Below are 26,513 nucleotides of genomic sequence, written 5' to 3'. Positions count from 1 at the left end.
TTGCTGCCGCGGGCTGATACACAATTCTGCCTAGCGCCTAACCACACTGGGGCTCTGCCACCAACACATCCGCGCAAGAGTATTTTTGCAATAACTTGAGATGCAGGGATTCTTGTGTTTCCCTCCCTATAACAATAATGTTTATACACTTTATAAATAATCCAAGACTCTGTGTGGAACTTTATGGCCTTTAAGTCTAGAATTTCACATTGTCCTTCGTGAGGTCTATTTGTACGACTTGAAGTAGTCCCAGTTGGTGCCGCCATTTCAGGATAGCCTAGGCGCTTTTTTGTCGATTCGAGTGATGCATATGTAAAGTTTATCGAAATAGACGAGGGAAGAGCGAGTTTTCCATATCAACAGAGAATAAAAAACAGCAAACGGGCAAAGCGGTGTACTTCGTTTAATTGGGAAATCTAGACAACGCGTTGTGTTGGTTAAAGAGTGTGTAGTAACTATTCAAGACCGTAGCACAAAGCAGGACTGACATCGCCGTCCTGTTTCTGTATTCATAATAATAGATTATCAGTTCCAATTACGGCTGCATACGTTGTTTTTTTTTGTTTTTGTTTTTTTTAAATTATTAAAAAACCATTACTCGATTTCTCTGAGTATAAATTATATTTTTTTAACATTTATTTCGTGCTAAAGTTACAAACGTGGATATGGCGAGTTCCGTTGGAAACGTGGCTGACAGTACAGGTAAATATTGATTTTTTTCATTTTTCTGTTTACTAATGTTTTTTTATTTATGTACAAAAACACCAAGTGCCTACGGCCAAGACAAAGGTGATTCTCCATCTGTAAACTTACATCTTAGATTATGATGTAGTAAGCTAACCAGTCTCTAAATTAGCAGTTTATTTACAGACGACTGCCCACCTTGCAGCACTGATGCTTCAGACGGGCGGACGACTTTAAATATTAACAATATGGTCTAATTTTTAGGGCTTAGAATGACGAAAATAGGTGTTGCGTCTCAGAACAAACGTTACTAAACTCCTACAACAGCTGCATCTAAATACTCCAATACCCTGTCTTGTGCTAATTAAAAAAATGATCTGTAGTAGTTTGCCGAGGTTGTTAGTTTTCTTGGTAAAATCTAGGTTTTATTAGTGGATCTATGAAATAAAATGATTGAGTCGAGGCCTTTACTCGGGTGGAAGCTGGCCGTATAGTGTTGGGAGAGGAGACTGTAGTTCTATAAACTCGGCTGAGGATTTTGAATACAATCATTTAACATACACGGAAAGAGAGCGCTATAGTTGTGTTACATTTAAATGCTTTGCTTATGTAGCCTACACGTCATTGTGTCTCGGTGTACAGGCAGTTTACCACGTTAGCTACACCCTGAACCCTGTTTGGGGTTACTGCCGTTCATGTTGTAACAGTGACGTGTTTATAAAATGCATGCCAGCATTATTGTGCAGTGCTTTAATGACACCTGCTGTTATAATGAATTAATACAACATTAAACTCCACAACAACCCACCGCCTACTCTGTTATTTAGCTCGTTGCCCGTGGCCGGCGGGCTTTGTCCCATGTGTGCCCAGACCAGGTTGGGGGGTTTGGATATACCCCTAGGCGTGTCTAGGCGGTGTGGGTGACCGCAGCAGCGACTGGCCGCGACCAGCAGGAAATTTCCTCCCGTTTACACCGTGCAGCTGCAGGGCTTTACTGCATTCACAACCGCCACTGAAACAGGCTGTTATATTAAAGTAATAACGATTATTTTCTCTTAACGCCTTTTGTGCTCAGACACATTTATTGAGCAGCGATATCTAAGGTGACATTTTACAACACAATTCCACAGAGAAGTAAAATGGCCTACAGTGCAGTACACGGATTAAAACCCTCGCTGTGTGCACAGGCGCTGTCTAGGATATTACGGGATGATGTTTAACACGTGATTCGTGTGCAGTGTGAAAACTATTAAATATACGAAGTCTGAAGTCGGGTGGTGATGCCATCTATTATGCCTACACAAAACAGCAACTTTAGACCACGTGTTTTCGGTCCGATGTTAGATAAGTGGCCACAACCATAAGGTCTACTATTTAAGTGGTAAACGTGTTTAATTTTCCCAGCTCTGTGGTTAGTCTTATTATGCATTATTGCACAATTAGCAATTGAAAGACTAGTGTTAGGTGCACAGCTTTAAATCTGTACGCTCTGAGGCCGTTCATCGTACCTGGTTTAACTAAATCAGGCTCATCAGCCGGATTCAGTTAATCGGATTATTTCAATCAAGCTGTCTCCTATGGCAGATTTACTCCACTGGACTTTAAGCTTGCTATGAGGAACGGAAAAAGCCAGATTTACGATAAATTATCCTGAAAGTTATCTGGCCGAGGAACGGGGCCCTGGGCTTTGTTTGATTTTCAAACTTGTAAACTCTCCCACTATCCCAGCCCGGATTGGAAGGACCGTGTTTGATCCACCCATATTTTATATTCACCTCCCATCCTTCAGTTATTTTTATTCCTATCTTGATCATTTTATTTTGTTCCCAGCCTTGGACATTTCTATATATTGTTTTACAGTTCACAGTGCATCTTTTAATTACCTATATTAAAATATGGTTTTGTAGTGTTTGGCTAGGAAAAATCATATTTAAAATAATTGTAAAAATAAAAGCAATACATGTTTGTGAGATGTGTAAGTATTTAAGGTTATATTATATTGTATTTTTCACTACCATCAGTCTTTTCATAACAACCTATCTAAAGGTATAATCTTCTTGAACTTCAAGTAGTCATTAAAACTTGATAATGTTCTCATAACAGCTTTTCTCTACATAGTCTGTCAGGAGGGGTTTTCAGGTAAAAATTGGCACAGAGAACATCAATATTATATTCCATTGTGTATTGTGTACAGTCTTGAAAAGTTAATGGTTAAATTAGGTCTCTAGTTCTTAATGTCTTCAGTTGCATAAGTATTCCTGTGTGGCTGACTGAACTGTCTGCTGTAAAATATTCTGCACAGTGCAGTGAGTACACCATACAAATCATGCTCAGTGGAGCATGTTAGTTTCAAGTAAATTACAATTTAAGAATTAGGAAGAAACAGTCAGCCTGGTAGAGTATCATGTCATGTAGAGTGCTTTTCATTAACACCTCCAGAACTTCCACTCATTTATAAGTCTATTTTTAACACTGAAACAGGTTTTTGTTTAAAATGTCATGCATCATTTGTATTTTTTTAATCTTTTTTTGCATTTGCTGCTATTTTTCTTATTTTTTTTCAGTTCATTTTTTGTTTTGGTTTTAAGTTTGTCCATTTGTTCTAACGCTTTGTTTTCCCCCTGGGTTTGTGTTGGTGACTGCTCCAGAACCGACAAAACGTATGCTTTCCTTCCAAGGGTTGGCAGAGCTGGCTCACCGAGAGTACCAGTCTGGAGACTTCGAGGCGGCCGAGCGCCATTGCATGCAGCTGTGGCGGCAGGAGCCGGACAACACTGGGGTGCTGCTGCTGCTCTCCTCCATTCACTTCCAGTGCCGCCGACTGGACAGGTGAGAGCAGGTCTCAGTGTGCTGCTGGATTACTGCATTTCTGCGTTACAACACTCTACTGCACTGCGCTGAGCTGATGGAGTACACCAGGGCCCTGAACCCTACTGTATGGAACTTACACACTAGGGCGATATCAACCAAAATCAGTATTGCAATAAGTGGACCCAATTACCTCAATAACAATATGTATCGCAATAACTTTGTGTTAAAAAAAGGCTGAGTATAGTTGTGCCATATTCCAATGCAGTTAAGACATTCTGCTAACTAAATTAGTGTAATTAACATTAAGAAGTACAGAGGACAGTGCATAATCAACTGCATTAAACATCTGAAAGTTACAAGTAATATATAAATGAAACACAAATGAAGCTTGAATTAACTGGGCCCACTGTACTGCTAACCTGCCCTTATACTGTTGTAAAGGCTGTAATCAGCTTACCAACTCACAAGTCACTGGCAAGGAAAACCAACCGGTTTTACAGATAATTTGAGACATTTAAAAAATGCTGCCTCCAGTACTGAAGTCTCTTATCTTATTGCAAAAATAGAGGGATACAAAAGTTCGGGCTAGGGCTGTGTGAAATCGCCAGAAATAAATATTGTGATAAATGACCACATTAACCTTGATCACAATAAATCCGCAATAAGGTTATGCATGAAAAAAGTATGTGTATAATTGTGCTATTTTTCATTGAAGTTAGAACCTTTGCAAACTTAATCAGTGTAACAAAAAAAAAAAGAACAATGCAAAATCATATATATATATATATATATATATATATATATATAGAATGTGTGTGTATGTATGTGTATATATATAAACATTACTGAAAATAAAATACAATGGTTTCACATCTATTGTTTCTGAAAATAAATAAAACTACAAATAAATATATTCTAATCAAATTAGGTCCATTTTTATCAAAAATAATGGGGTCTACTCTTCAGCCTGTTCTTATGCTGTTGTTGATGTTGTTACTCTTAAGTTTTTGGCAAGAAAAACCAACATGTTAACCTTTTCTGGTTTTAATGAGGATCGTAGGCATGTAACAATGTTACCTCCCGTAATGAAGACTCTCTCAGAGGGGGAGCTTGTGGCTCAAATACACAAGTACTTCCATGCTAGTTGGCTCAATTTCCATTTTAATCGTAAAACATTTGTTACTGGGTTTAAAACGCACATTAAAAAAAATCACATATAAATCCCACGCACTGAATGTCTGCTCGGCTCTGCGCTGTGAGATCCCAGCGAGCCGGGACACTGTAAACAGACTGACTGAGAACTCGGCAAAAAGGCTCAAAAATGGATGAGCACAGCTCTTATTTCAACGCTTATAGCAAAAATATCTTGGAGGTATGGCCAAAAACAACTATCAACATGTAATATAGACAAACGCATGAATCTATCATATAAGTGTCTGCTTGGTGCTGATTGATTTACCTTTTGAAAACATGAGGTAAAGGGAATTAATGTTTTTTTTTTTGTATTTCTACTTAACTGTTTATCTAGCACCAACACCCCCATTTTGTTGAAACCCTCTACTTTAAATTGAGTGACAGTGTATGGGTCCAATCACAGTGGTTCTCGGAGACTTTTGCCTAAAAGAAGGGGAGCAACCAACATTTTTGGTGCTGCCTGGCGGAGCAAATTGCTCCTGCAGTGCAACAACAGACACGTGATCATCAGGATGGGCGTTTAAGTTACCGGTAGGAGGGGGATAAAAACAAGTGAACAAGATTAATGTTTGAAATGAGGTCTTAAATACTTGTATTTTTACATACATTAGGTATATTGATGTTTGCACCTGTACGATTGATTTAATAGCGAGTTATAATCATAAGAGACAGTGATATTACAGCTGCACTCAGTTTGGTCTCCCATCGAGTCCGAACATTACACACTCAGAGTTGCGACCTCTACTAGTGTTGTGTGAGGATGTTTTGTTACCGCATATACCGTGGTATGGAACATTTAGGAGGTAGATTATTAAATATCACGGTAACAATACATTTGAGGTAAATCGCCCAACCCTATTACACACTGCTGGGTTACATCACTGTACTCTGCTACACTGCTATACATTGTGAGGTTACAACACTGCTGGATCACACCACACACTTTACTGAAACTCAGCTGTACTGTACTTCTAGGTCACAATACACATTGCATTGTATTGTAACTGAGTTGTACTGTATGCTACTGTTGTATAAAACCCTAGCATTACTGGGCCTGCATAGTGTGCTTCTGTACTAGACTCTGTGCTGTAATGGCACAACAGTATTAAGGCAGTCTGTAATGCCTGCACTGTCCTGGGTGCTGAACTGTGCTGCTTAGTTGAGGGCTGCACTGTATTGTTGTGCTGTCTTTGCTAGGGTTGCGTTGTGTTGGGTTCTCTGCTGCAGTAAAGGGAAGTAGGTGATACGGTCGCAGTGTGATCCACATATGGGTTCTGCAAAGCTCATGCTTACTGAAGATGCTGGTTTCCTCGTGTTGAATGATTGAGCTGGGCCAAACCATAGCGCTGTGGCACAGGCTGCTTTCCTGGGCTGTCCAGGGAGCTGAATCTCCAGCGCTGCACAACACCACTGCCTTCACTATCTCTCTTCTTTCTCTGTCTCATTTTATGCCTGATACCTTTTACTCTTCCTGTGCTCTCTAATACCCCATTCACACATATTAGGCCGGCCCTGGGCCGCCTCAAATTTAGGCCGTCTTTTTTCAGACACCCCGTTCACACTTGCAGTTTTAGGAGGCCTAAGTGCGTTCACATATGCGGGCGAAAAGCCGGCCTAAACTAAATGCATGCTGGGAATAAACAAATCTGCTCAAACAAACCAGTGACGCAGGACATTAGGTTTGCTTACAGGTGTATGCACTGTATTTATAATCACAACTTATTAATATCGATTGGCTATTGTTCGGTTCTATATTTTATTTGAAAGTAATCTTAACACTTTGCAGCCGAAGCTTTCTAAAATAATTAAAAATGTGCTGGTTCAATGGGGAATCTAATTAATATATTTCCCTTTTCAAATGTCTTTCTTCGGTTCTGCAAGTCTAAAAGTGCCGTTATACAATTCATCCGAAAGCGAAGCACCTTTATTAGGACATCCGCATTCAATCACAAGAAATCGTGTGCATTAGTGTGCAATCGTATGCATCGAAAGCAGCCTCTGTGACGCGTCTATAGTTTTATCAGACAGCAGCGCTGTGCACTTCTGCGGTTTCTGTTTTAACTTTATCTTCATCCACATTGTAAACAGCGCTTTCATTTCTGCATCGTCCCAGTTTTTACCTCTAACGCTGGCATTTGTGATTGTACTGCTCGGCTCAATATAACTGCATTTCGGATTGCATAGTAAATAACTGGTCTCGTATTAAAATGCACTGATTTGAATGGAAACCTGCTTCGGTTAAATTTATATTGTTTTAATGCAAAATTCGGATAATTAATAAAGTTATGGTCCCGTTCACAATTTCACAATGCAATTTCCACGTGTAAAATGCATACTGTTAAATTTCAGACTTCAATCATACTTAGTACAAGAACAAACAATAGCAAGTTTACCAGCTACACACTTATTTTAATCGACCGAGTAGTTTGAACTGTTAACATTATGACTCATTACTTAGCCTAGACTTTAATAATATATATGAAGATGTGAGCTAGTGAAATGTAATGGTACATTTAAGGCTATAGATCGATATGACATTCAAACAATACAGAGACAATACTGTGTCCTGCAGCGGTGCAGCTGTTGTTGCCCGTGTTTAGTCTGCCTTTAATCCGTGTCTATCAGACACGCAGTCACTGGGGGCGGGGCTTGAGTTGCGTCACACGCTGACGCTTTTCGAAAGATTTAGGCCGGGTCGAAAAGCGGGACTAGTTTTGACCCAGCCCAGGGCCGGCCTAAATCTCAAGTGTGAACGGGGTCTTCATATCTGCTGCATTTCCATTCTTTGTTTATTTTCCTTCTTCCAGCTTTCTCTTCTCCCCCCTCCCTCCAACCAGTGAAGGTCTTCTCTCTCTGCAGGGTGTTGGTTGGCTATGCTGAGCTTTGGCTGTTTGGCCGAGTTTCTTGGATTGTTGTTTATTGCGTCTTTTTCCATCCCCAGGCTCTGTACTGACAGTGTTGTGAAATCACTCGGGCTTTTCATGAGGCAGCAGTCCAAACACAGTCGGCCTACTGGCCGTGGTGTGATTAGTTTCCTGATAAGCATAAGTGTGGTCTCTGAGCGCTCTCCCTCCTCTGCAGGTCGGCTCACTTTAGCACCCTGGCCATCAAGCAGAACCCCATGCTGGCTGAGGCCTACTCCAACCTGGGTAACGTGTACAAGGAACGTGGGCAGCTGCAGGAGGCCATTGAGCACTACCGCCATGCCCTGCGGCTCAAGCCCGACTTCATCGATGGCTACATCAACCTGGCTGCCGCGCTGGTGGCAGCTGGAGACATGGAGGGTGCCGTGCAGGCCTATGTGTCTGCCCTGCAGTACAACCCGGTGAGTCGCTGGTCATATGCAGGTTTTGGTTTGGATGGCTGAAATGCATGCTGGCGAACGAACTGTTGCCCCTGTTCTACTACCATTCTTACCATTCCATGGGACTTAGCAGTAGGACTCTTTCTGTGTTGTGTTTTAGCAAATTACCGATTCAAAACAGAACAAGAAATCAAAACTTAAAGCCCTGTCTTATGCACTGTATGTCTGTCGCAGGATCTATATTGTGTGCGCAGTGACCTGGGGAACCTTCTCAAAGCTCTCGGGCGTCTGGAAGAGGCCAAGGTAGGTCCTTCTTCATCATTGCTGGCACTTCCGTTTTGTCTCCATTTATTTTTCAATTTTGTTTTTATTTCAGAATTTTTTATTTTTGTATTAAAACAAACCCACTCTCAGCCTGGTGCCCCCCTTCAATCCTCATCTACATCCTCCTCTCTCTCGCCGCCCCCACCCCCCCCACCTTGCCATCTTTTGCGTGTCAGAGATTTGGCTCTGTTCTGGTTGGCTACACCCGTTCTTCCCAGCAGTTTCTTTTGCCCAACACTCCGTGTGCGTGTTGGCGTCCCTAGGGCTAAGCCCTGAGCTCCAGTCTGTCCCCTGTCACTTCAGAGCCCCACCTCTTCCTCTGTGTCTCTCCCTGTGCTCAGGAAGGGCTGAGAGAGGAACCCCCCCAGCACTGCCTTTCTACAGACAAGGGGCATGCTTTGAGGGGCCTTACTAATTATTAAGGCTTTACTCTAAGGCTGGTGGTGTGATGCCTTTTCCCCTGTGGAAAGCTAACCATCAGAATTTTGTATGTTTTTTATATATATATATATATATATTAATATATACATACATTATCTATCTATCTATCATATATATATATATATATATATATATTTTTTTTAATTTAAAACAATTTAAAAGTAGAATAGTCTCCCTCCTCTTTCTCCTTGTCCCCCCCCCCCCCCCCCCTTTTACCCAGATCTTGTCACTTCACCCTGGCTTGACACTGTTGAGGAGGGTGTTTCCAGACCGGAAGAAAGGCTGAATTCTAAAATAAAAACACACAATTAAGATAAATAGTAAATGGGGACAAAAATAAATATCTAAGTAGAACTTAATTGTGCTTGTGATCTCCTGGAGGGCAAGTGTTGGCTCGGCCTTGAGAGAATAAATGGACTGATGAAGTTAGTAATATTTGCTATAACAGGAATAAGATGGCTTCTAGCCCATGCTTCTCCGTTCTTTAATTTACTCTTTAAAAAAATAAAAATAAATAAACAACCACTTAAACCACTTATTCCACAATCTCCCATTCCCTTCCTTCCTGGCCCCCTCCCTCCCTTAACCAAATTGTGCACACGGCGCAAGAACAGAGAGCAGCTGTCTGGCTCTGCATAGGCTGTGGGATTGGCTGAAGGTCCTATCCATTGCAGTCGGTCGCTGTATATTCTCCTTTCTTGCTGGTTACAAGCCATCTTATTCCCTGCCTCAGGGAGGAGGAGCGGGGAAGAGCGCGAGGGTACTGGCCCCCCTGCTCTGTCGCTCCGAGTCCCACGCGCCTGCTCAGGACAGGTGGAGTTTGCGCGCGATGGAGCTGTCTGCCTGACTCGCTGCACAGAGACGCTCAGGGCTTGCCTCGCTTCGGTCAGCCCTGTACGCTCATGGCGCACTGCCTTAATGCCACCACTGGCCTCACAATCCTCAGAAAACGATCGCCATGCCCCTGCATTCACCAAACAACCCAACCTCTGTCAGCACTCTGCACTGCACACCTTTCTCCCTATCAGCCCTAGTGAAATTAAGGAAATCCTCCCCTAACAATGTGCTAGTGCAACAGTGATCTTAAAGCAGGTTGGGAGAATTTATAATGTTGTCAATCTGAAGTCCCCCGTGCACCATTTGTGGATTTCAAGTGTCTGAATCCTGCAACACTGCCCCTACCCCGGCTGCGCCAGGCATACAGCTCGCACACTGCACTCCACGGCACGCAGCCAGTTGCTGGTATAGTGAGACAGAGCGCGCGCAGCAGCAGTGTTGACCTCTTTATTTCAGAGCTCTGGAGGCTTCTAGATACACAGATTAAATACAAGATCTTTTTTTTTCTATCCATTGGCCAGGATTCAGCCAAACAGGACAGGATAAAGAGAGCGAGGTATTTAACATGAACAAAAAAAGCAGAAAAAAAAAAAGAATTTAAATTTTTTTTTTTCCTTTCCTTTCCCAGTATGCGACGATCGATTTATTTTTGTATTACTCATTATTCCTAATTATATGTAATCAGTTCATTTGGGGAAGGTCAAGCCAGCTACCCCCCCTTCCTTTTCTTGTGTAGGACAGAAATTTAGAGAAGGTGGAATGGGGTTTGATTTTTAAAACCAGCAAATTCAAAGAATAGAAATTCAACACCGACAAAAGCCTTTCTTCCCTCCTGCCCCTTATTCTGAGCTTTTGCCCCTGATTCAGAAACAGTAAAACAAAATCCTTTTACTGCATGAGTGGAAAGTCAAAGCAGGCTGTTTTTTTTTGTTTTTTTTGTTTTGTTTTATATACATAAACTAGTTCCAGGACTACTTTACTTTTTTTTTTGTTGTTGATTTCCATAGAAAGAGAATGTACTGTTTGCAGACTCTTACTAACGCTCTTGTTTTCTTATTTTGTCTCTTTTGGTTTTTACCACTGATATTGTTATTTAGAAGGTTTCAGGTGGGTGACTATTCCTGCGTAGGTGCCTCGCGGAATGGAACGCTAGGGCAGCATCAGTCCTCACCTCTTCTTCCAGCCGCGGCCGCCCCCGACAAAGTCGAAAAATATGGTAACGGGTTTGTAACTGCAACCAAAAGAAACAGACACACTACACTCCATACTTGAGTACTTCTGTCTTGTGGTTTCCATAAAAAGATAATGGAAGAAAAGTCATTTTAAAAGAAAAGAAAAAGAAAGTTATTATATTTTACTCTTTAAATGACAAACCAGTACGGATTGGGTTTTCCTCTAAGCAAACAGAGACAGACAAGTAAGAACCTTCTAACTCTCCTGCTTGTTAATTATTTTTTTTCCTTTTTTTGTTTTTCTTTATCGTTTGGTTTTTTCTTCTTGGTTCGGAATTGCAGCGTTCTGCTGAGCAGGTGATGCGCCGTGAGTCTGCAGTAGCGCAGGGGCTGCGCAGCGAAACGACCCCATGAGGTCAGGCACGCGCGCGCTTGCGACTCCATCCATCCCCCCACCCCCCCACCCCCCCTCCCCCCGGCAAGTTGGCCGCAGACCACCACCCTCTCCCCTGGCCCCTGCCAGTGTGTCACCCAGTGGCCCCCCATGCCAACACAGGATCCCATTGGCCAGTCTCAACGCACCCCCCCTTGCAGTACTATACATTGTGCGTTCCCATTGCCCCATGGTAGAGCACTCTTACTCGTGCCCAGTCCATAGTGCCCTGTCCCTTGAGCTCGGGAGGTACAGAGAGTGTGTCACCCTGGTCTGTGGAGCCTGGCCCAGTCTGCGGTCTGCGCGCAACGCCGGAGATGGCGCCAGCGTAGCGGCCCTTAGCGTGGTCTGCGCAGCGAGCGACAGCGGCACAGAGGTGGGCGCCGGCGTTGGTTTTTTTTTGCGCACGCATTACAGGGACCTTTACCCACACGCAGCCACTGCCATTCGAGGTTGTGAGAACGCCAGGCACACACCAGCAGCCACGCCACTTATGCACTGCTGCCCGAACGCTATTGAAATTCAACCAAAGTTAGCACACTTGGGTACTGGACTTTACCAGCATGTCAGGGCTGATCAGGTGAGGTGAAGGTGCTGGAGTTAAGCATAGACCTTCAGACAGTAATGTTAGTAGTGTAGAGGGTCCACATATGTAAAGACTTGGGATTGCTTCAGTCAACCGAGTGTCTGCTGGATCCGTAGGAGGTTAACGACTCCCAACGGCTTCCCCCCAGGAGTGTGGGGGGTTTGGAGGTGTGGGAGAAGCCAGGGCGCAGACTTATGTCAGGGAGTGGCAGGCAGCTTTCCCTTGGCTCCCTCCATAACTGAAACATGGTGGCCTGTGTGTGGGTGCGGGTCGGATCCGCGCAGCGCAGGGAAAAGCAAGCGGCTTAGCGTGGCAGAGACTGGCGCAGGCGAGCCCATGCTGCAGACTCACCTTTTGTCTTGGTAGAGGATGAACACTAATGTCTCTCTCTGCTTTTTTTTTTTTCTTTTTTCTTCCTTTTTTATTCAATCTTCGTTTGTTTTTATTTTATTTTTTGTTTGTTTGTGTTTTATTTTTATTTATTTTACAAATCTACCTTACCCTCTACCCCTTCCCCATCACCTCCCGTTCTCTGCCTCGTCCTCTCCTGGTTTCATTGTTAACCCTTTCAAGGCCTGTTACCTGAAAGCCATCGAGACGCAACCCAACTTTGCAGTGGCTTGGAGTAACCTGGGTTGTGTGTTCAATGCCCAGGGGGAGATCTGGCTGGCTATTCACCACTTTGAGAAGGTGAGTGACTGCAGACCAGCTGCACAACATTCCTCCATTGTTAATGTGCTAGTGAGGAGCACTGCCCCTGCTGTTTAGCTTTTGCAGTGCAGTTTGATTGTTTGATTATATTTAGTGCTGCAACAAATCACTATTTTGATAATTGATTCATCTGTCGATTACTACTTCGATTAATCTGATTAATTTTTTTTAATAATTCAGCATTAAATGAAAGTGTTTTATTCAAAGAACTAAAGTTGTGTTTTTCCTCATCTTGCACAATGCTCTCTTTAAAACAACTTGAGAAGGAAGTTTTAAAACCAATAGAAATCGTAAATCGTTTAATTTCATTAAACGATGCTGATCTGTTAAGATACAACCAAAATGTTGCAATGGACAAATTGTTTTAATTTATCATTACAGTTATTGTTTTCCTAGTAAGTACTTTCGATGTGGTTTGTATATCTGTATCGATATCAGAAGAAATAACTCCTGAATAAAGTCCTGTTATCTAGTGACCCCCATAAATATACCCCAGAGCGGTCAAATCCTCTGAAAACAAGACCGGGTTGATACGCAAGTTACCACAATACTTTAACTAATACGAACTCAGATTAGCCGTGAGGTTGATCTGCACTAATTAACCTCGAGGCTGTTTCGTTTTATACAAGATATAGGTTTATTTAAAAAAAAAATGTAAACGGACAACATGTATTTGCAAAGATGGGATAGAGACCAGCAGAGTGCATAATATTAAAAGTAAGAGTGAGGGGAGATCTATCCATTACTTGAGTTTTGACTGGAGGCACAAAACATGTAAAATAACGCTACCCGTTCCTACAATTTAGATTTCATACACAACTAGGTTTTATCTAATTGTGATTTACCTAATTCTTGACTAGTACATAAAATATACTACCTTTGTGGTTTACTGAGATTCAGTTATGCAGCCATTCTATAGTGTGGAGGGCTGGCAGACTGCGTCGACTTGAGGAAGGTTGCAGAGCTTTCAGGTTTTTGGTGGAGAAGTCTTCCTGCATTTCGTCTCCTTGATTTCTTCTCCCAGGTTGTTCCACTCCAAATTGCTAGTTTTAGCTTTCTATTTTTATACGTTTAAGACAAAGATTCTAATCTCTTTCCTTCCAAACTTCTGATCGGTCAGGTTTGGGATAATAAAATTGAAATTTGAATCGAAACAGTCTTTGCCATTCCTTCCCCCTTGATTCCTACAGAATGTGTATTGGGGGTGTGATGGCTTTGAGGAATGTGAAAATGCTTCAGATGTTACCTAGACTTTCTAACTCTCTATATTGTCAAGTTTTAGTTCTATCAAATACATTTTCAAGTCCCTCAGTTGATACCAAACAAGCCAGGTTTTTTCTGGTAATGTTACATTTTAGTCTTCTTGGAATTCCAGGAGGGGCTGGTCTGATGCCCATGTCAGTGCAGGATAAATTAGGTTCTGTGAATTGTTCTCTAGCGAGACGCAGACCAGATACATTTTGCCATGTCCTTTTGGATGACGGACTACAAATGACGTGTCAGGTCTAGTGTGCCACGGTCTTTACTTGAGTTGTCATCATGGCTCCAATGGGTTTTCTCTTCAGGTGTTCATACATCATTGTTGTGCTCCTGCACCATATGGGACTTCAGCTTTGCACATTATCCAGCAAACTCTTCTTTGAAGTGTTCAATGTAAAGTGCTCCCATACTTCAAAAGACTTGCATGACTTTCCACGGGTGTAGTTGCAGCCTCCGCCATCTTTCAATTTTTGTTTGTAGCTGCGCTCCAGGTAGACCCAACATATCGACAATTAATTTCTTTGCTAATGATTTTTTTTTATAATTGACGTTATCGATTAGTTGTTGCAGCCCTAATTATATTGCATTGTTATATTATACTTATGCCATCGATCTGTTAGTCTTCAAGTTCCTGTAACAAGGTTTTTAAAAGCCCTCGGAAGATGGCCAATTTGAAATCTAAACTGCAAACGGTTAGGATTCAAGGACAATAGATTGTTCGGCATTCAGAAGGCTTTACAGTGTGGTTGCTGCCAACTTTCTCCTGTTAGGTGACTGGTTTATATTGAAAAGTGTTTTAAACTGTTTGGGCTGTGCTGTGTTGTTCCAGGCTGTGACTCTGGATCCTAATTTTCTGGATGCCTACATTAACCTGGGCAACGTCCTGAAGGAGGCTCGCATCTTTGACAGGTAGGACCATCGGATTGGTTTTGATCAGCGCGTGGGGTGTTGGGTGAATGTGGTAGAATTAGCCTAACCCTGACTGATCTGGACGGGGCTATAAAGGAAGTGCAGTGCTGGGTCAGGGCAGCTCTGTGTACTCTTATTCTTTGACCCTGGCTCCACAACAGTAACCTGCAGTAACCTGGGTTGTTCCCTTCCTCTCTCCCCACAGGGCTGTGGCAGCCTACTTGCGAGCCCTGAGCCTGAGTCCGAACCACGCAGTCGTCCATGGCAACCTGGCCTGCGTGTACTACGAGCAGGGCCTGATTGACCTGGCCATCGACACGTACCGCCGTGCCATCGAGCTGCAGCCCCACTTCCCTGATGCCTACTGCAATCTAGCCAACGCCCTGAAGGAGAAGGGCAATGTAAGAAACTACACGGTGTGTGTGTGTGCGACCAGACCGCTCCGCGTGCACCCCGTACATTGTTGTGTGTGTTTATTTTTCTTGCAAACTCTTGTGCCTCTGTGCACTGGTGTGATCAGACCACCCCCTTGAAACTTGAAAAGTCATGAAAGTCTGGAATTTTACTAGTAGTAGTACAGGAGTATTAAATTCATTTTTCGTTTTTTAAGGCCTTGAAAGGTCTTAAATATGAACGATTTATTATTATTAAAAAAATAAAAAGATCACGCGTTCGGAAAACTGCCAGTGTTTTGCAAATGTAATTGTAAATGAAAACCATACAACCACCAAACTCGGAAATATAGGTTAGCAATGCACATAAATGTTCAAAACTTAGATACTGACTATAAAGCGACTACATAACTGACAACTTATTAACACTAGAACCACCGACATTTCATACTAAATACAACCTCTGCACTGAACAACACTGAGTTGGATAAAACTTAATAGTTTTACATATGAACATAACACATAAAAGTTTAGGTTACCAAAAACTGAAAAATAATTTACATTTCAGAGTTATATATACTGTTACTACACCCTCTTAAGCATTATTTGGCAGTGTTACGCACCGCTCCTGCGCATAGAAGTTACACTGTATTCCTACAATGTGCACATCGTTTGAAAGCTTATTCTCTTGGCTACCAGCACGTTTCATTCTCAAGACACAGCCCGGGGGGTAAACGCACAGTTGGCTCTGGCGGGGTGGGGGTCTCATTCAGATGATCAGTTGCTTCTACCAAAACATGGATGGTCTTGTTTTTTATTCCTACTGGGGGGGGCCGTAAATGCGGGACAGAAAAATCCCACATTTTGTCATGGGATACCAAACACTTGGCAAACAACACAACAGTGAAGAGTACACTTGGGATTAAAGAAGCACACGGATTTGGTGCTCTTTTAAGGGTACCAGAGGGGTTTGTCAGCTTAAGGGGTTACATTTTATTAAAACTATTCCATGATTTCTTTTCTATTGCCAATTGTTTATTTGTTCAAAGCTTTAATTTCAGAGTGCATTGAGACATTAAACTGTACATTTCAATAAAAACTGGAAAAAGTGAGGTGTTCTGTTGACCGCTAGTGTACATAAACAAGAAAACGAATACAATATTTTTGCAATAAACTGTGTAAACTGGTATATAAATCGGTATGCACATTTCTTGGAAGACTTATACAATTAGAAAACGAAACATAAATAACTAGTCATAAAAATAGCATAAAACTGAAATGACCTCTTGTGCAACATGAAAGCACTCCATCTGTATTAGAGCTGTGTACATCAATGCAGAAAACAAGCTTTTACAGTGCCCTACACCTAATACAAAATAATTAACATTCATGATCAAACAGGTCAAAGTATTGATCCACATGAATTCCAAGGAAAGTTAGAAACTTGCTGAGCCTATCAGGACAGGCAGATGAGAACTATATCTGGTCGGGTCAAATCTGCTCATAAAATAAATACAGGGTTCCCACGGTCATGGAAAATCCTGGAGAAGTCATGGAAAATTACCAAAATATAAAAAGTCATGGACAGGGTTTGTACAGGTGCTTGAAATCCTTGAAAATGCTTTAATTTGAAGGTGTTATTTTTCAATGTTGTGAAAGTGCTTGAATTTTGTTAATGTAATTTAGTTTGCTAATTACTGTCATAATCTAATTAAATTAATTAACGGGATATAGTTTGAGAGCCGCGGCTAGTACATCTCCTGTTTGATCTGTCGGTGTGTTTTGATGTGGCTGTGATTGTGAGCCGCTGAGTGAAGGGAACGAGAGACGGCGCAGGCATCAGCGTCCAGTGTCTGCCTCCCGGCATATTTGCTACATTTTCATAAGTGGTTCAAAAACGTGAAATATAAACTATGGGTAAAACAAGGTCCAAATCCATGGACAGCATATTGCAAGGTCAACAACCAGGGTCTCCATCAGGTCAATCGCGAGCTACCAGTAGCATGCGGGACACCCATGAGTAGCTCACAAAACAATTTTGTAAATACTTGCATGCATTTAGACAGGGCTGGCTCGTTCATTGAGCAAGTGTGCTTAACCGCACTGGACGAGAAGATGTGGGTACGGCGCCGTCTCCAAGTTTACAAAGCTGTTAAAACTTGGGTCACATCATGTCCCACCTCCTAAAGGCAAGTAACCAATCGTAAGCATCATATATGTTCTGTCCCTGGAGCAGTTCTGTCCTAACAGAGTTGGCTTCCAAAACCTCGCTTCCTTGATTAGGTAATTTACTACTGCTTGAAGGCGTGACTAAGCTGAGTGACAGTTCAGAGAGCCATTGACAGGGTCGAATTATTTTAAAGAAAAAGCTGGTAGAAAGTAATATTGACTTTTGGAAACCTTGTGAAAGCAGCTATTGGCTGAAGATCTTCATCAGGAAATCATGAAATTAGTTAAATATATCGGATCAATCTTACATGTTTGTAAAGGAAATGCTGACGATAACACTGTTAAACTCAGACTCCACACTTGCAACTCGGCTAAGTATAAAATAGTTTTGCATTGGCGGTATAGATTCGGCAGTAGCATACCACTCCAGAATAGCAGTGTAGGAAACACTGTTCCAAATAATCCATTTGTAAATGCATGTTTCAGTAGTGTTTTCATTATACTTTTTGGTTAGTGTTTTATTTTCTATTATTATTGCAGACATTTAGCAGGCTCCTTTTCCTTTATCCAAGGTGATCCACAGGGTATACCAAAACATAAAATACAATGCACTATAGAAACACTACACTGCAACAACTTCATTACAATACCAAATTCAGTCACATTCAACCGTGAACTTAAAAAATAATTTAAATATAAATGAAAATAGACAAATATGCTAGCGGACTGAAGAGGACAATTCAGAAATAAGATAAAGTCTGTAATTTTGATGTTGAAAAAGTGTAACAACCCTGTTTACAATGGGGCTGTGTGTGACCAGTCCACTGGTCCCATTAAACCAACAACTGGGTGAGCAATGAATTAGGCAGTGTTAACATTTCCCAGTTTCTATGTTGCTGCTAATTCAGACAGATCTTTAAACCCTACTGGACTGCGTCCCACGGGGGCTCTAACTGGTGCTGGAGAACCCATGGCCTGGCCTGTTTGCTCTTGCTCTTACTTTAGCACTGACTCCCCTGTTACTGCATTGCTTCATCTGCTTCAAGTCTCCGTTAGTTGCATTGGCGCCACAGCAGCGGTGTTTCTACAGCCGCAGTTTCCGGGAGGTGATACAGGGATCCCGGCTGGAATACGAAGCCAGTAGGTGATGTACTCCAGGGCAAGGAGTGACAGAAACATGCACCAAGCTGAGAGATTTAAACCACAGCAGAGAAAAATCAATCAATCAATAAAACTTATGACTGATTTAAGCTTTTCTTTTTTTTCGATTTAGATGAGAGAGCTCTGCTATAGTGTTACTACCTGGAGTATACATATTTCCCTCCCTCGCTCTCCCTCCTCTGTGTACGTGAGTGGGGCCATGATGCCAGTGTGCTGTGTGTCTGCAGGTGTCAGAGGCAGAGGAGTGCTACAACACGGCGCTCCGGCTGTGCCCCACGCACGCCGACTCGCTCAACAACCTGGCCAACATCAAGAGGGAGCAGGGCAACATCGAGGAGGCTGTACAGCTGTACCGGAAGGCCCTGGAGGTGAGACTGTGCACTCACCTTGGAGAGGCCGAGCTGATGACGCGCCAATGCATTTGCCCAATTAGTCTGTCTGACTAGTCTGTAGCTGGTGTTCATGGAGAAGCTGTTTTGTCTGTGTATTGTAGATTTCATACTCCATTGAAGCCTGTTTTTGGTGGTGAGACAACATAGTGAAACCAATAGAGAGATTTACTTGATTTACTCCATATCTCTCTCTTCCCCCCCACTCCCCTGACATACAGGTGTTCCCGGAGTTTGCAGCGGCTCACTCAAACTTGGCCAGCGTGTTGCAGCAACAGGGCAAACTGCAGGAGGCGCTTATGCACTACAAGGAGGCCATAAGGTATTGCTGAATTATCTTGTGGTTGATAATGTCTGTATTAAAGCTAGATGTTTTCAGTGTATACACCCCTATCTCACCTTATATTAGTTGAGCTCTCCTATTGTCCCCAGAGCATCAGTGCAAAGACCGATACCGACTACAGCCCTGATACGGGGTCATCGTTTCCTTGTTTTTGTTCTTGTTAATTTTTTGGCAGACAGTGACCTAAAACCAGTACAAAAGCCATAGCCTTAACCTAGAGGAAGAGCTAGGGGGTTTGGGGTTGTAGGGTGTGTTGTGACTGGTCCCCTCTATTTGCCGCCTGCAGGATCAGCCCCACGTTTGCAGATGCCTACTCCAACATGGGCAACACATTGAAGGAGATGCAGGACGTGCAGGGGGCGCTGCAGTGCTACACACGTGCCATCCAGATCAACCCTGCCTTTGCCGATGCGCATAGCAACCTGGCCTCCATCCACAAGGTACTGCAGCACTGCCCTGTGCACTCTGGGTAGCCGGTGTGCCATTCTGCTCCAACTTACCCAGTTTTTTTTTTTTTTTCCATCTTGGTTTTCTTGTCTGTTGGAGTTTATTTTTCAGGCATCGCGCTCCCTGGAGTATGTGTAGGCTTTAGTTTGCTTTGTGGTCTGTCCTTTCCAAGTTTATTTTGATAAAAATTGATATTAAAAAATCTTTCAGGACTCGGGCAACATACCAGAAGCGATTGCATCTTATCGCACGGCCCTGAAGCTGAAGCCGGACTTCCCCGATGCCTACTGCAACTTGGCTCATTGCCTGCAGGTAAGCTCCGCAAGCAGACATGGTGGTGCTCTTGCCCTCACTTTTAGTGCACCCTGCCCCACATTGCACCGCCCTCATTCTCTGTACACCCTGCCTTCTGTGTTGTTCACTCCTCTTCTGCTCCCACTGCAGATTGTGTGCGACTGGACAGACTATGATGAGCGCATGAAGAAGCTGGTGAGCATCGTGGCTGACCAGCTGGACAAGAACCGGCTGCCCTCGGTGCACCCCCACCACAGCATGCTGTACCCGCTGTCCCACGGCTTCCGCAAGGCCATTGCCGAGCGTCATGGCAACCTATGTCTGGACAAGGTAGGGCGAACTCCCCACCCCCCAAGAGTGGCACAGGCATATATCATACAAAGTCCTGGTAAATGGGGATAATGCATTTTTTTGTCATGCCACTTCATTGTCTGTGAACCACGTGCTTCAGTGCTAAAGAACTACCTGTAGTTGTCTGCCACAGTGTGGGGCCATCTCAGCCTGACACTGATGTCATCAGTGGCATCCCAGGTGGGTTTGCTAGACTTGTCAGTGGCAGCACACCACAGCTGTTGACCTCCCTACTGACCGGTATTGTTCCTTGCATCCAGATCAACGTCCTGCACAAGCCACCTTATGAGCACCCCAAGGACCTGAAGGCCAGTGGGGGGCGCCTGCGCATTGGCTACGTCAGCTCAGACTTTGGGAACCATCCCACCTCACACCTTATGCAGTCCATCCCTGGCATGCACAACTCAGAGAGGTTTGAGGTGAGAGAGGGGCAGAGAAAGAATAAGAAGGCATACACACAGAGGGGGAGAGATTCAGAGAGCTGCAATTGAGAGTATAGAAAAGACCTGCCAACCTCATGCTATGCATTTTCAGTTGGTAATATGTGGGTATACTTTTATCAGAGATGATTTGCAATAATGCATTATACGTATTTTGCTTATCATGTATGTATGTTGACTGTACTAGAAATTGTTGCATCTAACGTCAGTACCAGCCTTAGGACATGGGAAACAAGATAAAATAACCAATCAGGTTTTGATTTTACAGAGTTTCCTGCAGAAATTTGCATAGGTAAGGTGGTCTCATACTGAATCGTTGAGTCGGGAGGATCGCCCATTGTCGGGGTTATTTGCAGATGGGGTTTTGCAATGGCGAACGGGGGGGGGGAGAGCGTGCTTTTTTTTTTTTTTTTTTTTAAACCGAAGGATGGTTTGAAGCTTCTTTGGTGCTTATTTGCATAATGTATTGATGTCGTCACATTAGCTACTAATGTAAAGGCATCCAGAACACGGTAACATTAACATTTGAGCACGTGAAAATTGCATTGTGAAATTGTGAACGGGACCAGGTAACTTTATTAATTATCCGAATTTTGCATTAAAACGATATAAATTTAACCGAAGCAGGTTTTCATTCAAATCAAGTGCATTTTAAAACTACACCAGCTGTTCACCATCCAATCCGAAACGCGATTATATTGAGCTGAGCAGTACAATCACAAATGCTGGCTTTGGAGGAAACAACTGGGACGATGCAGAAATTAAAGCGCTGTTTACAATGTGGATGGACGATGAAGTTAAAACTGAAACCGCAGGAAGTGTGCAGTGCTGCTGTCTGAGGATATCACTATAGACGCATCGCAGAGGCTTCTTTCGATGCATACGATTGCATACTAATGCACACGATTTCTTGTGATTTTATGCAGATGTCCTAATAAATGTGCTTTGCTTTCGGGTTAATTGTATAACAGCACTTTTAGACTTGCAGAACCGAAGATAGATATTTGAAAAGGGAAATAGATTTCCAATTGTACCAGCACATTTTAAATTATTTTAGAAAGCTTTGGCTGCAAAGGGTTAAGATTACTTTCAAAGAAAATATAGAACCGGACAACAGCCTATATACATCAATATTAATTAATTAATTAATAAGTTGTGATTATAAATACATCGCATACACCTGTAAGCAGACCTAATGTCCTGCGTCACTGGTTTGTTTGAGCAGATTTGTTTACTTCCCGGCATGCATTTCGGTTAGGCCGCCTTTTTGCCCGCATATGTGAACGCACTTAGGCCTCCTAAAACCGCAAATGTGTACGGGGTGTCTGGAAAAAAACACAACAGTAGTGGCTTATATCAACCACGAAGGGGGCTTGCACTCCCCTATACCACATCGTTTGGCGTGCAGGTTTCTCCTATGGGTGCAGGACAATCTCTGATCAATAATGGCAATACAGCTGCCAGGTGTGTCCAACAAAATGGCAGACATTCTCTCCTCGGGAGGTCCGGACAGCCAGAATGGAGATTGAACAAAATTTGCAGAAGTTGGGATGAGCGTGAGTTAACCTCTTCTGACCTCTGTGGTTCTCACTGGAGACAGGAGGGGGCCCCCTAGGTGTGGTCGCTATTGCTCATCCGTGGCCTCAGGAGCTGCTGTATGTCCTCCCCCACTGACACTTCTACTGACACTGGAGAGGATTTGCCAGGAAGGAGCTCACATACTCCTGATTGTCCCCCGGTGGCCAAGACAGTTGTGGTTCGTAACACTAGCGCAGATGCTCATTGCAGAACCCTGGCATCTCCCAATACGCAAGGAATTGCTCAGTTGTGCAGTTGTGGGTCTGGCCCCTGAAAGGCAGCCGGCTAATGTCTATGGGACTGTCAGATAATGTTGTGGAAACGCTACAGTCGGCCAGAGCCCAGTATACTTAAAAGTGGTTAGCCTTCCAAAACCGGTGCCTAGCCCGACACGTGGATCCAGTGTTTGTGCTTCGTTGACTATCCTGTGCTTCCTGCAGCAGATGCTATAGGAAGGGAAAACTGCATCCACCCTGAAAGTGTATCTGGCTGCTAATTCACCTTGCCACGATAAAAATTGACAGTGTCTCCCCAGGAGTTCACTTCGGGCGCGCAACGGTTGAGACCACCAGTAAAGGACACAATTCCTGCCTGGTGGACGCGATCCGGCTCTCCTATGAGGCTGCTAAAGTCCCCATGCCTGAACACATCTTAGCACACTCAACAAGGGGACAGGCCACCCAGTGGGCTCTCTTTCATGGTGCCTCATTGAAGATCTGTGTAATGCTGAGACCTGGTCTGGTCAACAGACCTTCATGGGGTTCTGCTGTCTCAACGTGGTGGACTGGCTGCACTCTACCCTTGGTACTCGGGTATAGTCTTCCCATTTGGTAATGGCTGTCTTTCGATTTGAAAGGAAACGTTAGGTTATCATCATGGCCTTGGTTTCCAGAAAAAGAAAGACTGCCATTACCCTTCAGTGGTCGCTCGGCCAGACAACCGTCTTGACGAAGAAATGGCAGCCAGCAGCTGCTGCCAGGAGGAGACTTTTCACAGACACAAGGGGTGGGTCTTCCTCCTGCCAGCAGTGCTCCTATGGGGCAGCTTTGGTACATGTTTTCACTGATTGGCAGGTCAGAAGGCTCTTCCAGTTCAGTAATGGCTGTCTTTTCAGGGAATTAGGGTTATGATGATAACCTATTGTTTTGTTTTAACAGTAAATACAAACATACTACACAACTGACTATTTTCTGTACTTTTTGTACTGTGTATTTTTTATTGGGTATCGGTTAAAAAGGTTTAATCTATTCTAAGGTAAACGAACAATCCTAGCTAATCACATACAATTTTTTTTTACAGTAGCATGGAGTAGCATTTAACTGTTAATACTGCATAAAAAGGTTGGCAGGTTCGAGTATTTTTTGAGGGAGAGAATTATGGGTAGTGAGAGAGTACCTTTTTGTTATAAATCAATTTTGCCCTGCATGTTAAAATCCAATCAGAATTTCAGGGCAACTGTCTGTCACCAAGACAACGCCAAGAAGAACAGGACTTTTCTTGTGTACTCACAGTCCAATGTTTTCTGTAAGACACAGATCCCTCTCGTCACACTAATCCCCTTGCCCTGCTGCTTCTCTCCAGGTGTTCTGCTATGCACTCAGCCCTGACGACGGCACTAACTTCCGAGTGAAGGTGATGGCTGAGGCTAACCACTTCACAGACCTGTCCCAGGTAAGTCCCCCTCCCCCTCATGTGTGATCTGGTCACACCTGGTGTCATCCTGACCCCTCAGGTTGTAGATGGGCCTTGGCATGAAGAATCTGCTTGTCTCTAGGCATTGGGCTGCTCTTAAAAGTAAGTTTTAAGTTCTTGTTAACCAGAGGAAAGAGAAGACTTCCATCAGTGTTACTTTTTGCATTCTAATGTCAAATTTGTAATCTATATTTCCGTTTACTTATCTTTTCCCTCCTCTCACTGTCCTGACATCAGTGTGTTGCGCTCCCTGTGCAATAGCAGCAGTTAGACAGTGCAACCCTATAATTTTCTCTTCTCCTGTCTCTCAGATCCCTTGCAATGGAAAGGCTGCCGACCGGATCCACCAGGATGGTGTCCACATCCTGGTCAACATGAATGGCTACACCAAGGGGGCACGCAACGAGCTGTTTGCCCTGCGGGCTGCACCTATCCAGGTATGGCACCTTCCCAAGATGGACTGTGAGACTATCCTCCCAATAGTTCTCTACTTGGGTTTCCTTTTAATTGATTCCATACATTTAATAATCATAAGCTTATTCAACTATATTTAATTTAATTCACCTGTTATTAGGTATATTTGTTGCATGGTCTCCGACTCATTACACCCTGATGATGGCTTTTTGGATGAAACGTTGTGCTTTACTGTGTTTTTGCTTTGCTTAGATTTTACTTTTGAGTGCAAAATGATTGTGTGGCTTTCTTTTCTCCTTCGTTGATTGGGACTTTGTTCCATCAGATTGCATCTCTGAAATGTCTGTGTGTGCATCCTCTCTGCACACAGTGGCTTATAGAAGTCTCTGTATTTGACTCTTCTCTCCCCCTTTCCTCTCTTTCAGGCGATGTGGTTGGGTTACCCTGGCACCAGTGGGGCACCCTTCATGGATTACATCATCTCTGACAAGGAGACTTCCCCACTGGATGTGGCGGAGCAGTACTCGGAGAAGCTGGCTTACATGCCCAACACCTTCTTTATTGGAGACCACGCTAACATGTTCCCCCACCTCAAGGTAGGAGCACCCATCCCACTGTCCACCACGATCACCCCCTTCTATTTTCAGAGAGAAAATATTAGGGCTGTCTTAGAAGGTTTGAAGGTTCATTCAGTAACCAGAACTTCTGAAGTTTTTCTAAATGTTCGGTTAGTCACGTGACAATCGCATCAAAACATTTTTTATAATTGGCGTTTGCATTGCGTGCTGAGCCAGTGAACACCGTCGTCTTCCGAGAGGTGCAAAGCCGATTAAAACATTAAAACGCGTTGTTGAACATTTGTTAATAATATGCAACAGTCTGTGGTGCTCCACAGCTGCAGTTTGGGTCATTGGCCTGACCCCAGTGAACAAGGTTGACCACAGAGCGATCCTGTCCTATCTTAAAACGGTTAATCGTTGACCACAGGCGACGTGGTAGATTGAAGTCAGGGAGGCAAACAGACGGCTCAGCTACGAAGGATCAGTTCACGGCATCTGTTGTGGACCACTCTGTGCTCCATGTCAAATTAGCTCTCGTCCTCTGGCATCTGATTTAACCAGACTAGCCATCTTGAAGTTAGGCAGACTATTGGGTGTGAAATGGAGTCCACATAAATTGGCAATCGGTCATCCGTACGGATCTTTGCCAAAAGCTTGACCGTTGCTACCTGTCAACGGAGGTGTGGTGGTGAAATGTTGCTGAGTACGGACAGCCATGGTAGTGGAGTAGAGGGGGGTTCCAGTATTATTAATATTGCAGACATTCACTGCACAATAGATCTACAAGCATATAATTAACTGTGCTTGTATGCTTGTATATATATGATATATTTAAATGATCACTGTAAAAAATTGCCAATTTTTTTTATTACAATATCATTAGTAGAAAAGTAGATCTATAGTTTTTTTTTTTTTGTGCAACCAAAAGAGAATATAATTATGATTGTGTATTTACATGATTACCGTAAACAAAATACAAAGTTAACATTTATTCATTACAATTAAAGAATTAGAAAGATCAAGCACTAGAATAAGCTTTTTCAGACTTGCACAGCAACAAACACACCAGTAAATCAACTAAGTGAGAGAAAGATGCACAGATACCTTCGCTGGGGCGGAGTGTAATTTAGTACTTGCGCAAAGCGAAATAAAAACACACACACAATACCTGAGTTTCTGAAATTAGGTCTTTGTTTAACCCAAACAAAACAAATCAATCTATCCACTGCAAAATATATACAAAATGTTGATTGGATTGGGTAGGCCTTTGGCTAATTTTGTTTTATTTTTGTCATTTTGGTATTGTTTCTGTATAGAGTGATAAACCTGGTATCAATGTAAAAATTCTGGTATTGTGACAACACTGTTTATTTGTAGTTTTATTCTTGTTAGAAAACTACTTAAATATGTACCCTTAAGTCAATTGTTCTTTTAATTAGATGTATGAGTAAGGTGCTCTTTAAGTGGAAGGTTAACGTGTCACACAAGTAAAATCAAATACCTGCACATAAACCACATGCTTGTGGACATTTTATTTTATTTATATGGATTTCCAGTAAAGTCCTATACACTAGTAGCTAATGTGACATCATTATGCAATTTGGCACCAACACCTTC

The 26,513-nt window shown here is 43.0% G+C and overlaps 1 protein-coding gene across 5 annotated transcripts in view; it reads left to right on the top strand.

Moving 5' to 3' along the window:
- The first annotated feature begins 246 nt into the window (after positions 1-246).
- LOC136760106 (UDP-N-acetylglucosamine--peptide N-acetylglucosaminyltransferase 110 kDa subunit) overlaps positions 247-26,513 on the top strand; it is a 31,251-nt gene continuing 4,984 nt past the window's right edge. Inside the window, exons 1-16 of one of the 5 annotated variants that reach the window (XM_066715372.1) lie at positions 247-702; positions 3,363-3,513; positions 7,771-8,014; positions 8,228-8,296; positions 12,360-12,476; positions 14,587-14,666; positions 14,872-15,067; positions 18,616-18,756; positions 18,999-19,099; positions 19,407-19,560; positions 19,778-19,879; positions 20,012-20,191; positions 20,473-20,631; positions 23,812-23,901; positions 24,234-24,359; positions 24,762-24,932. In XM_066715372.1, the coding sequence (XP_066571469.1) occupies positions 666-702; positions 3,363-3,513; positions 7,771-8,014; positions 8,228-8,296; positions 12,360-12,476; positions 14,587-14,666; positions 14,872-15,067; positions 18,616-18,756; positions 18,999-19,099; positions 19,407-19,560; positions 19,778-19,879; positions 20,012-20,191; positions 20,473-20,631; positions 23,812-23,901; positions 24,234-24,359; positions 24,762-24,932 (2,118 nt within the window). In that variant the 5' untranslated portion in view covers positions 247-665. Of the gene's footprint in view, positions 703-3,332; positions 3,514-7,770; positions 8,015-8,227; positions 8,297-8,932; positions 10,812-12,359; positions 12,477-14,586; positions 14,667-14,871; positions 15,083-18,615; positions 18,757-18,998; positions 19,100-19,406; positions 19,561-19,777; positions 19,880-20,011; positions 20,192-20,472; positions 20,632-23,811; positions 23,902-24,233; positions 24,360-24,761; positions 24,933-26,513 lie in introns of those variants that run through there. The other 4 variants (XM_066715371.1, XM_066715370.1, XM_066715369.1 and 1 more) reach the window with 4 other exon arrangements.

This window comes from Amia ocellicauda, chromosome 10, assembly GCF_036373705.1.
Source record: "Amia ocellicauda isolate fAmiCal2 chromosome 10, fAmiCal2.hap1, whole genome shotgun sequence".
NCBI lineage: Eukaryota > Metazoa > Chordata > Actinopteri > Amiiformes > Amiidae > Amia > Amia ocellicauda.
The sequence above is the reverse complement of the archived record's forward strand: the minus strand, read 5'-3'. Positions and strand labels throughout refer to the sequence as shown.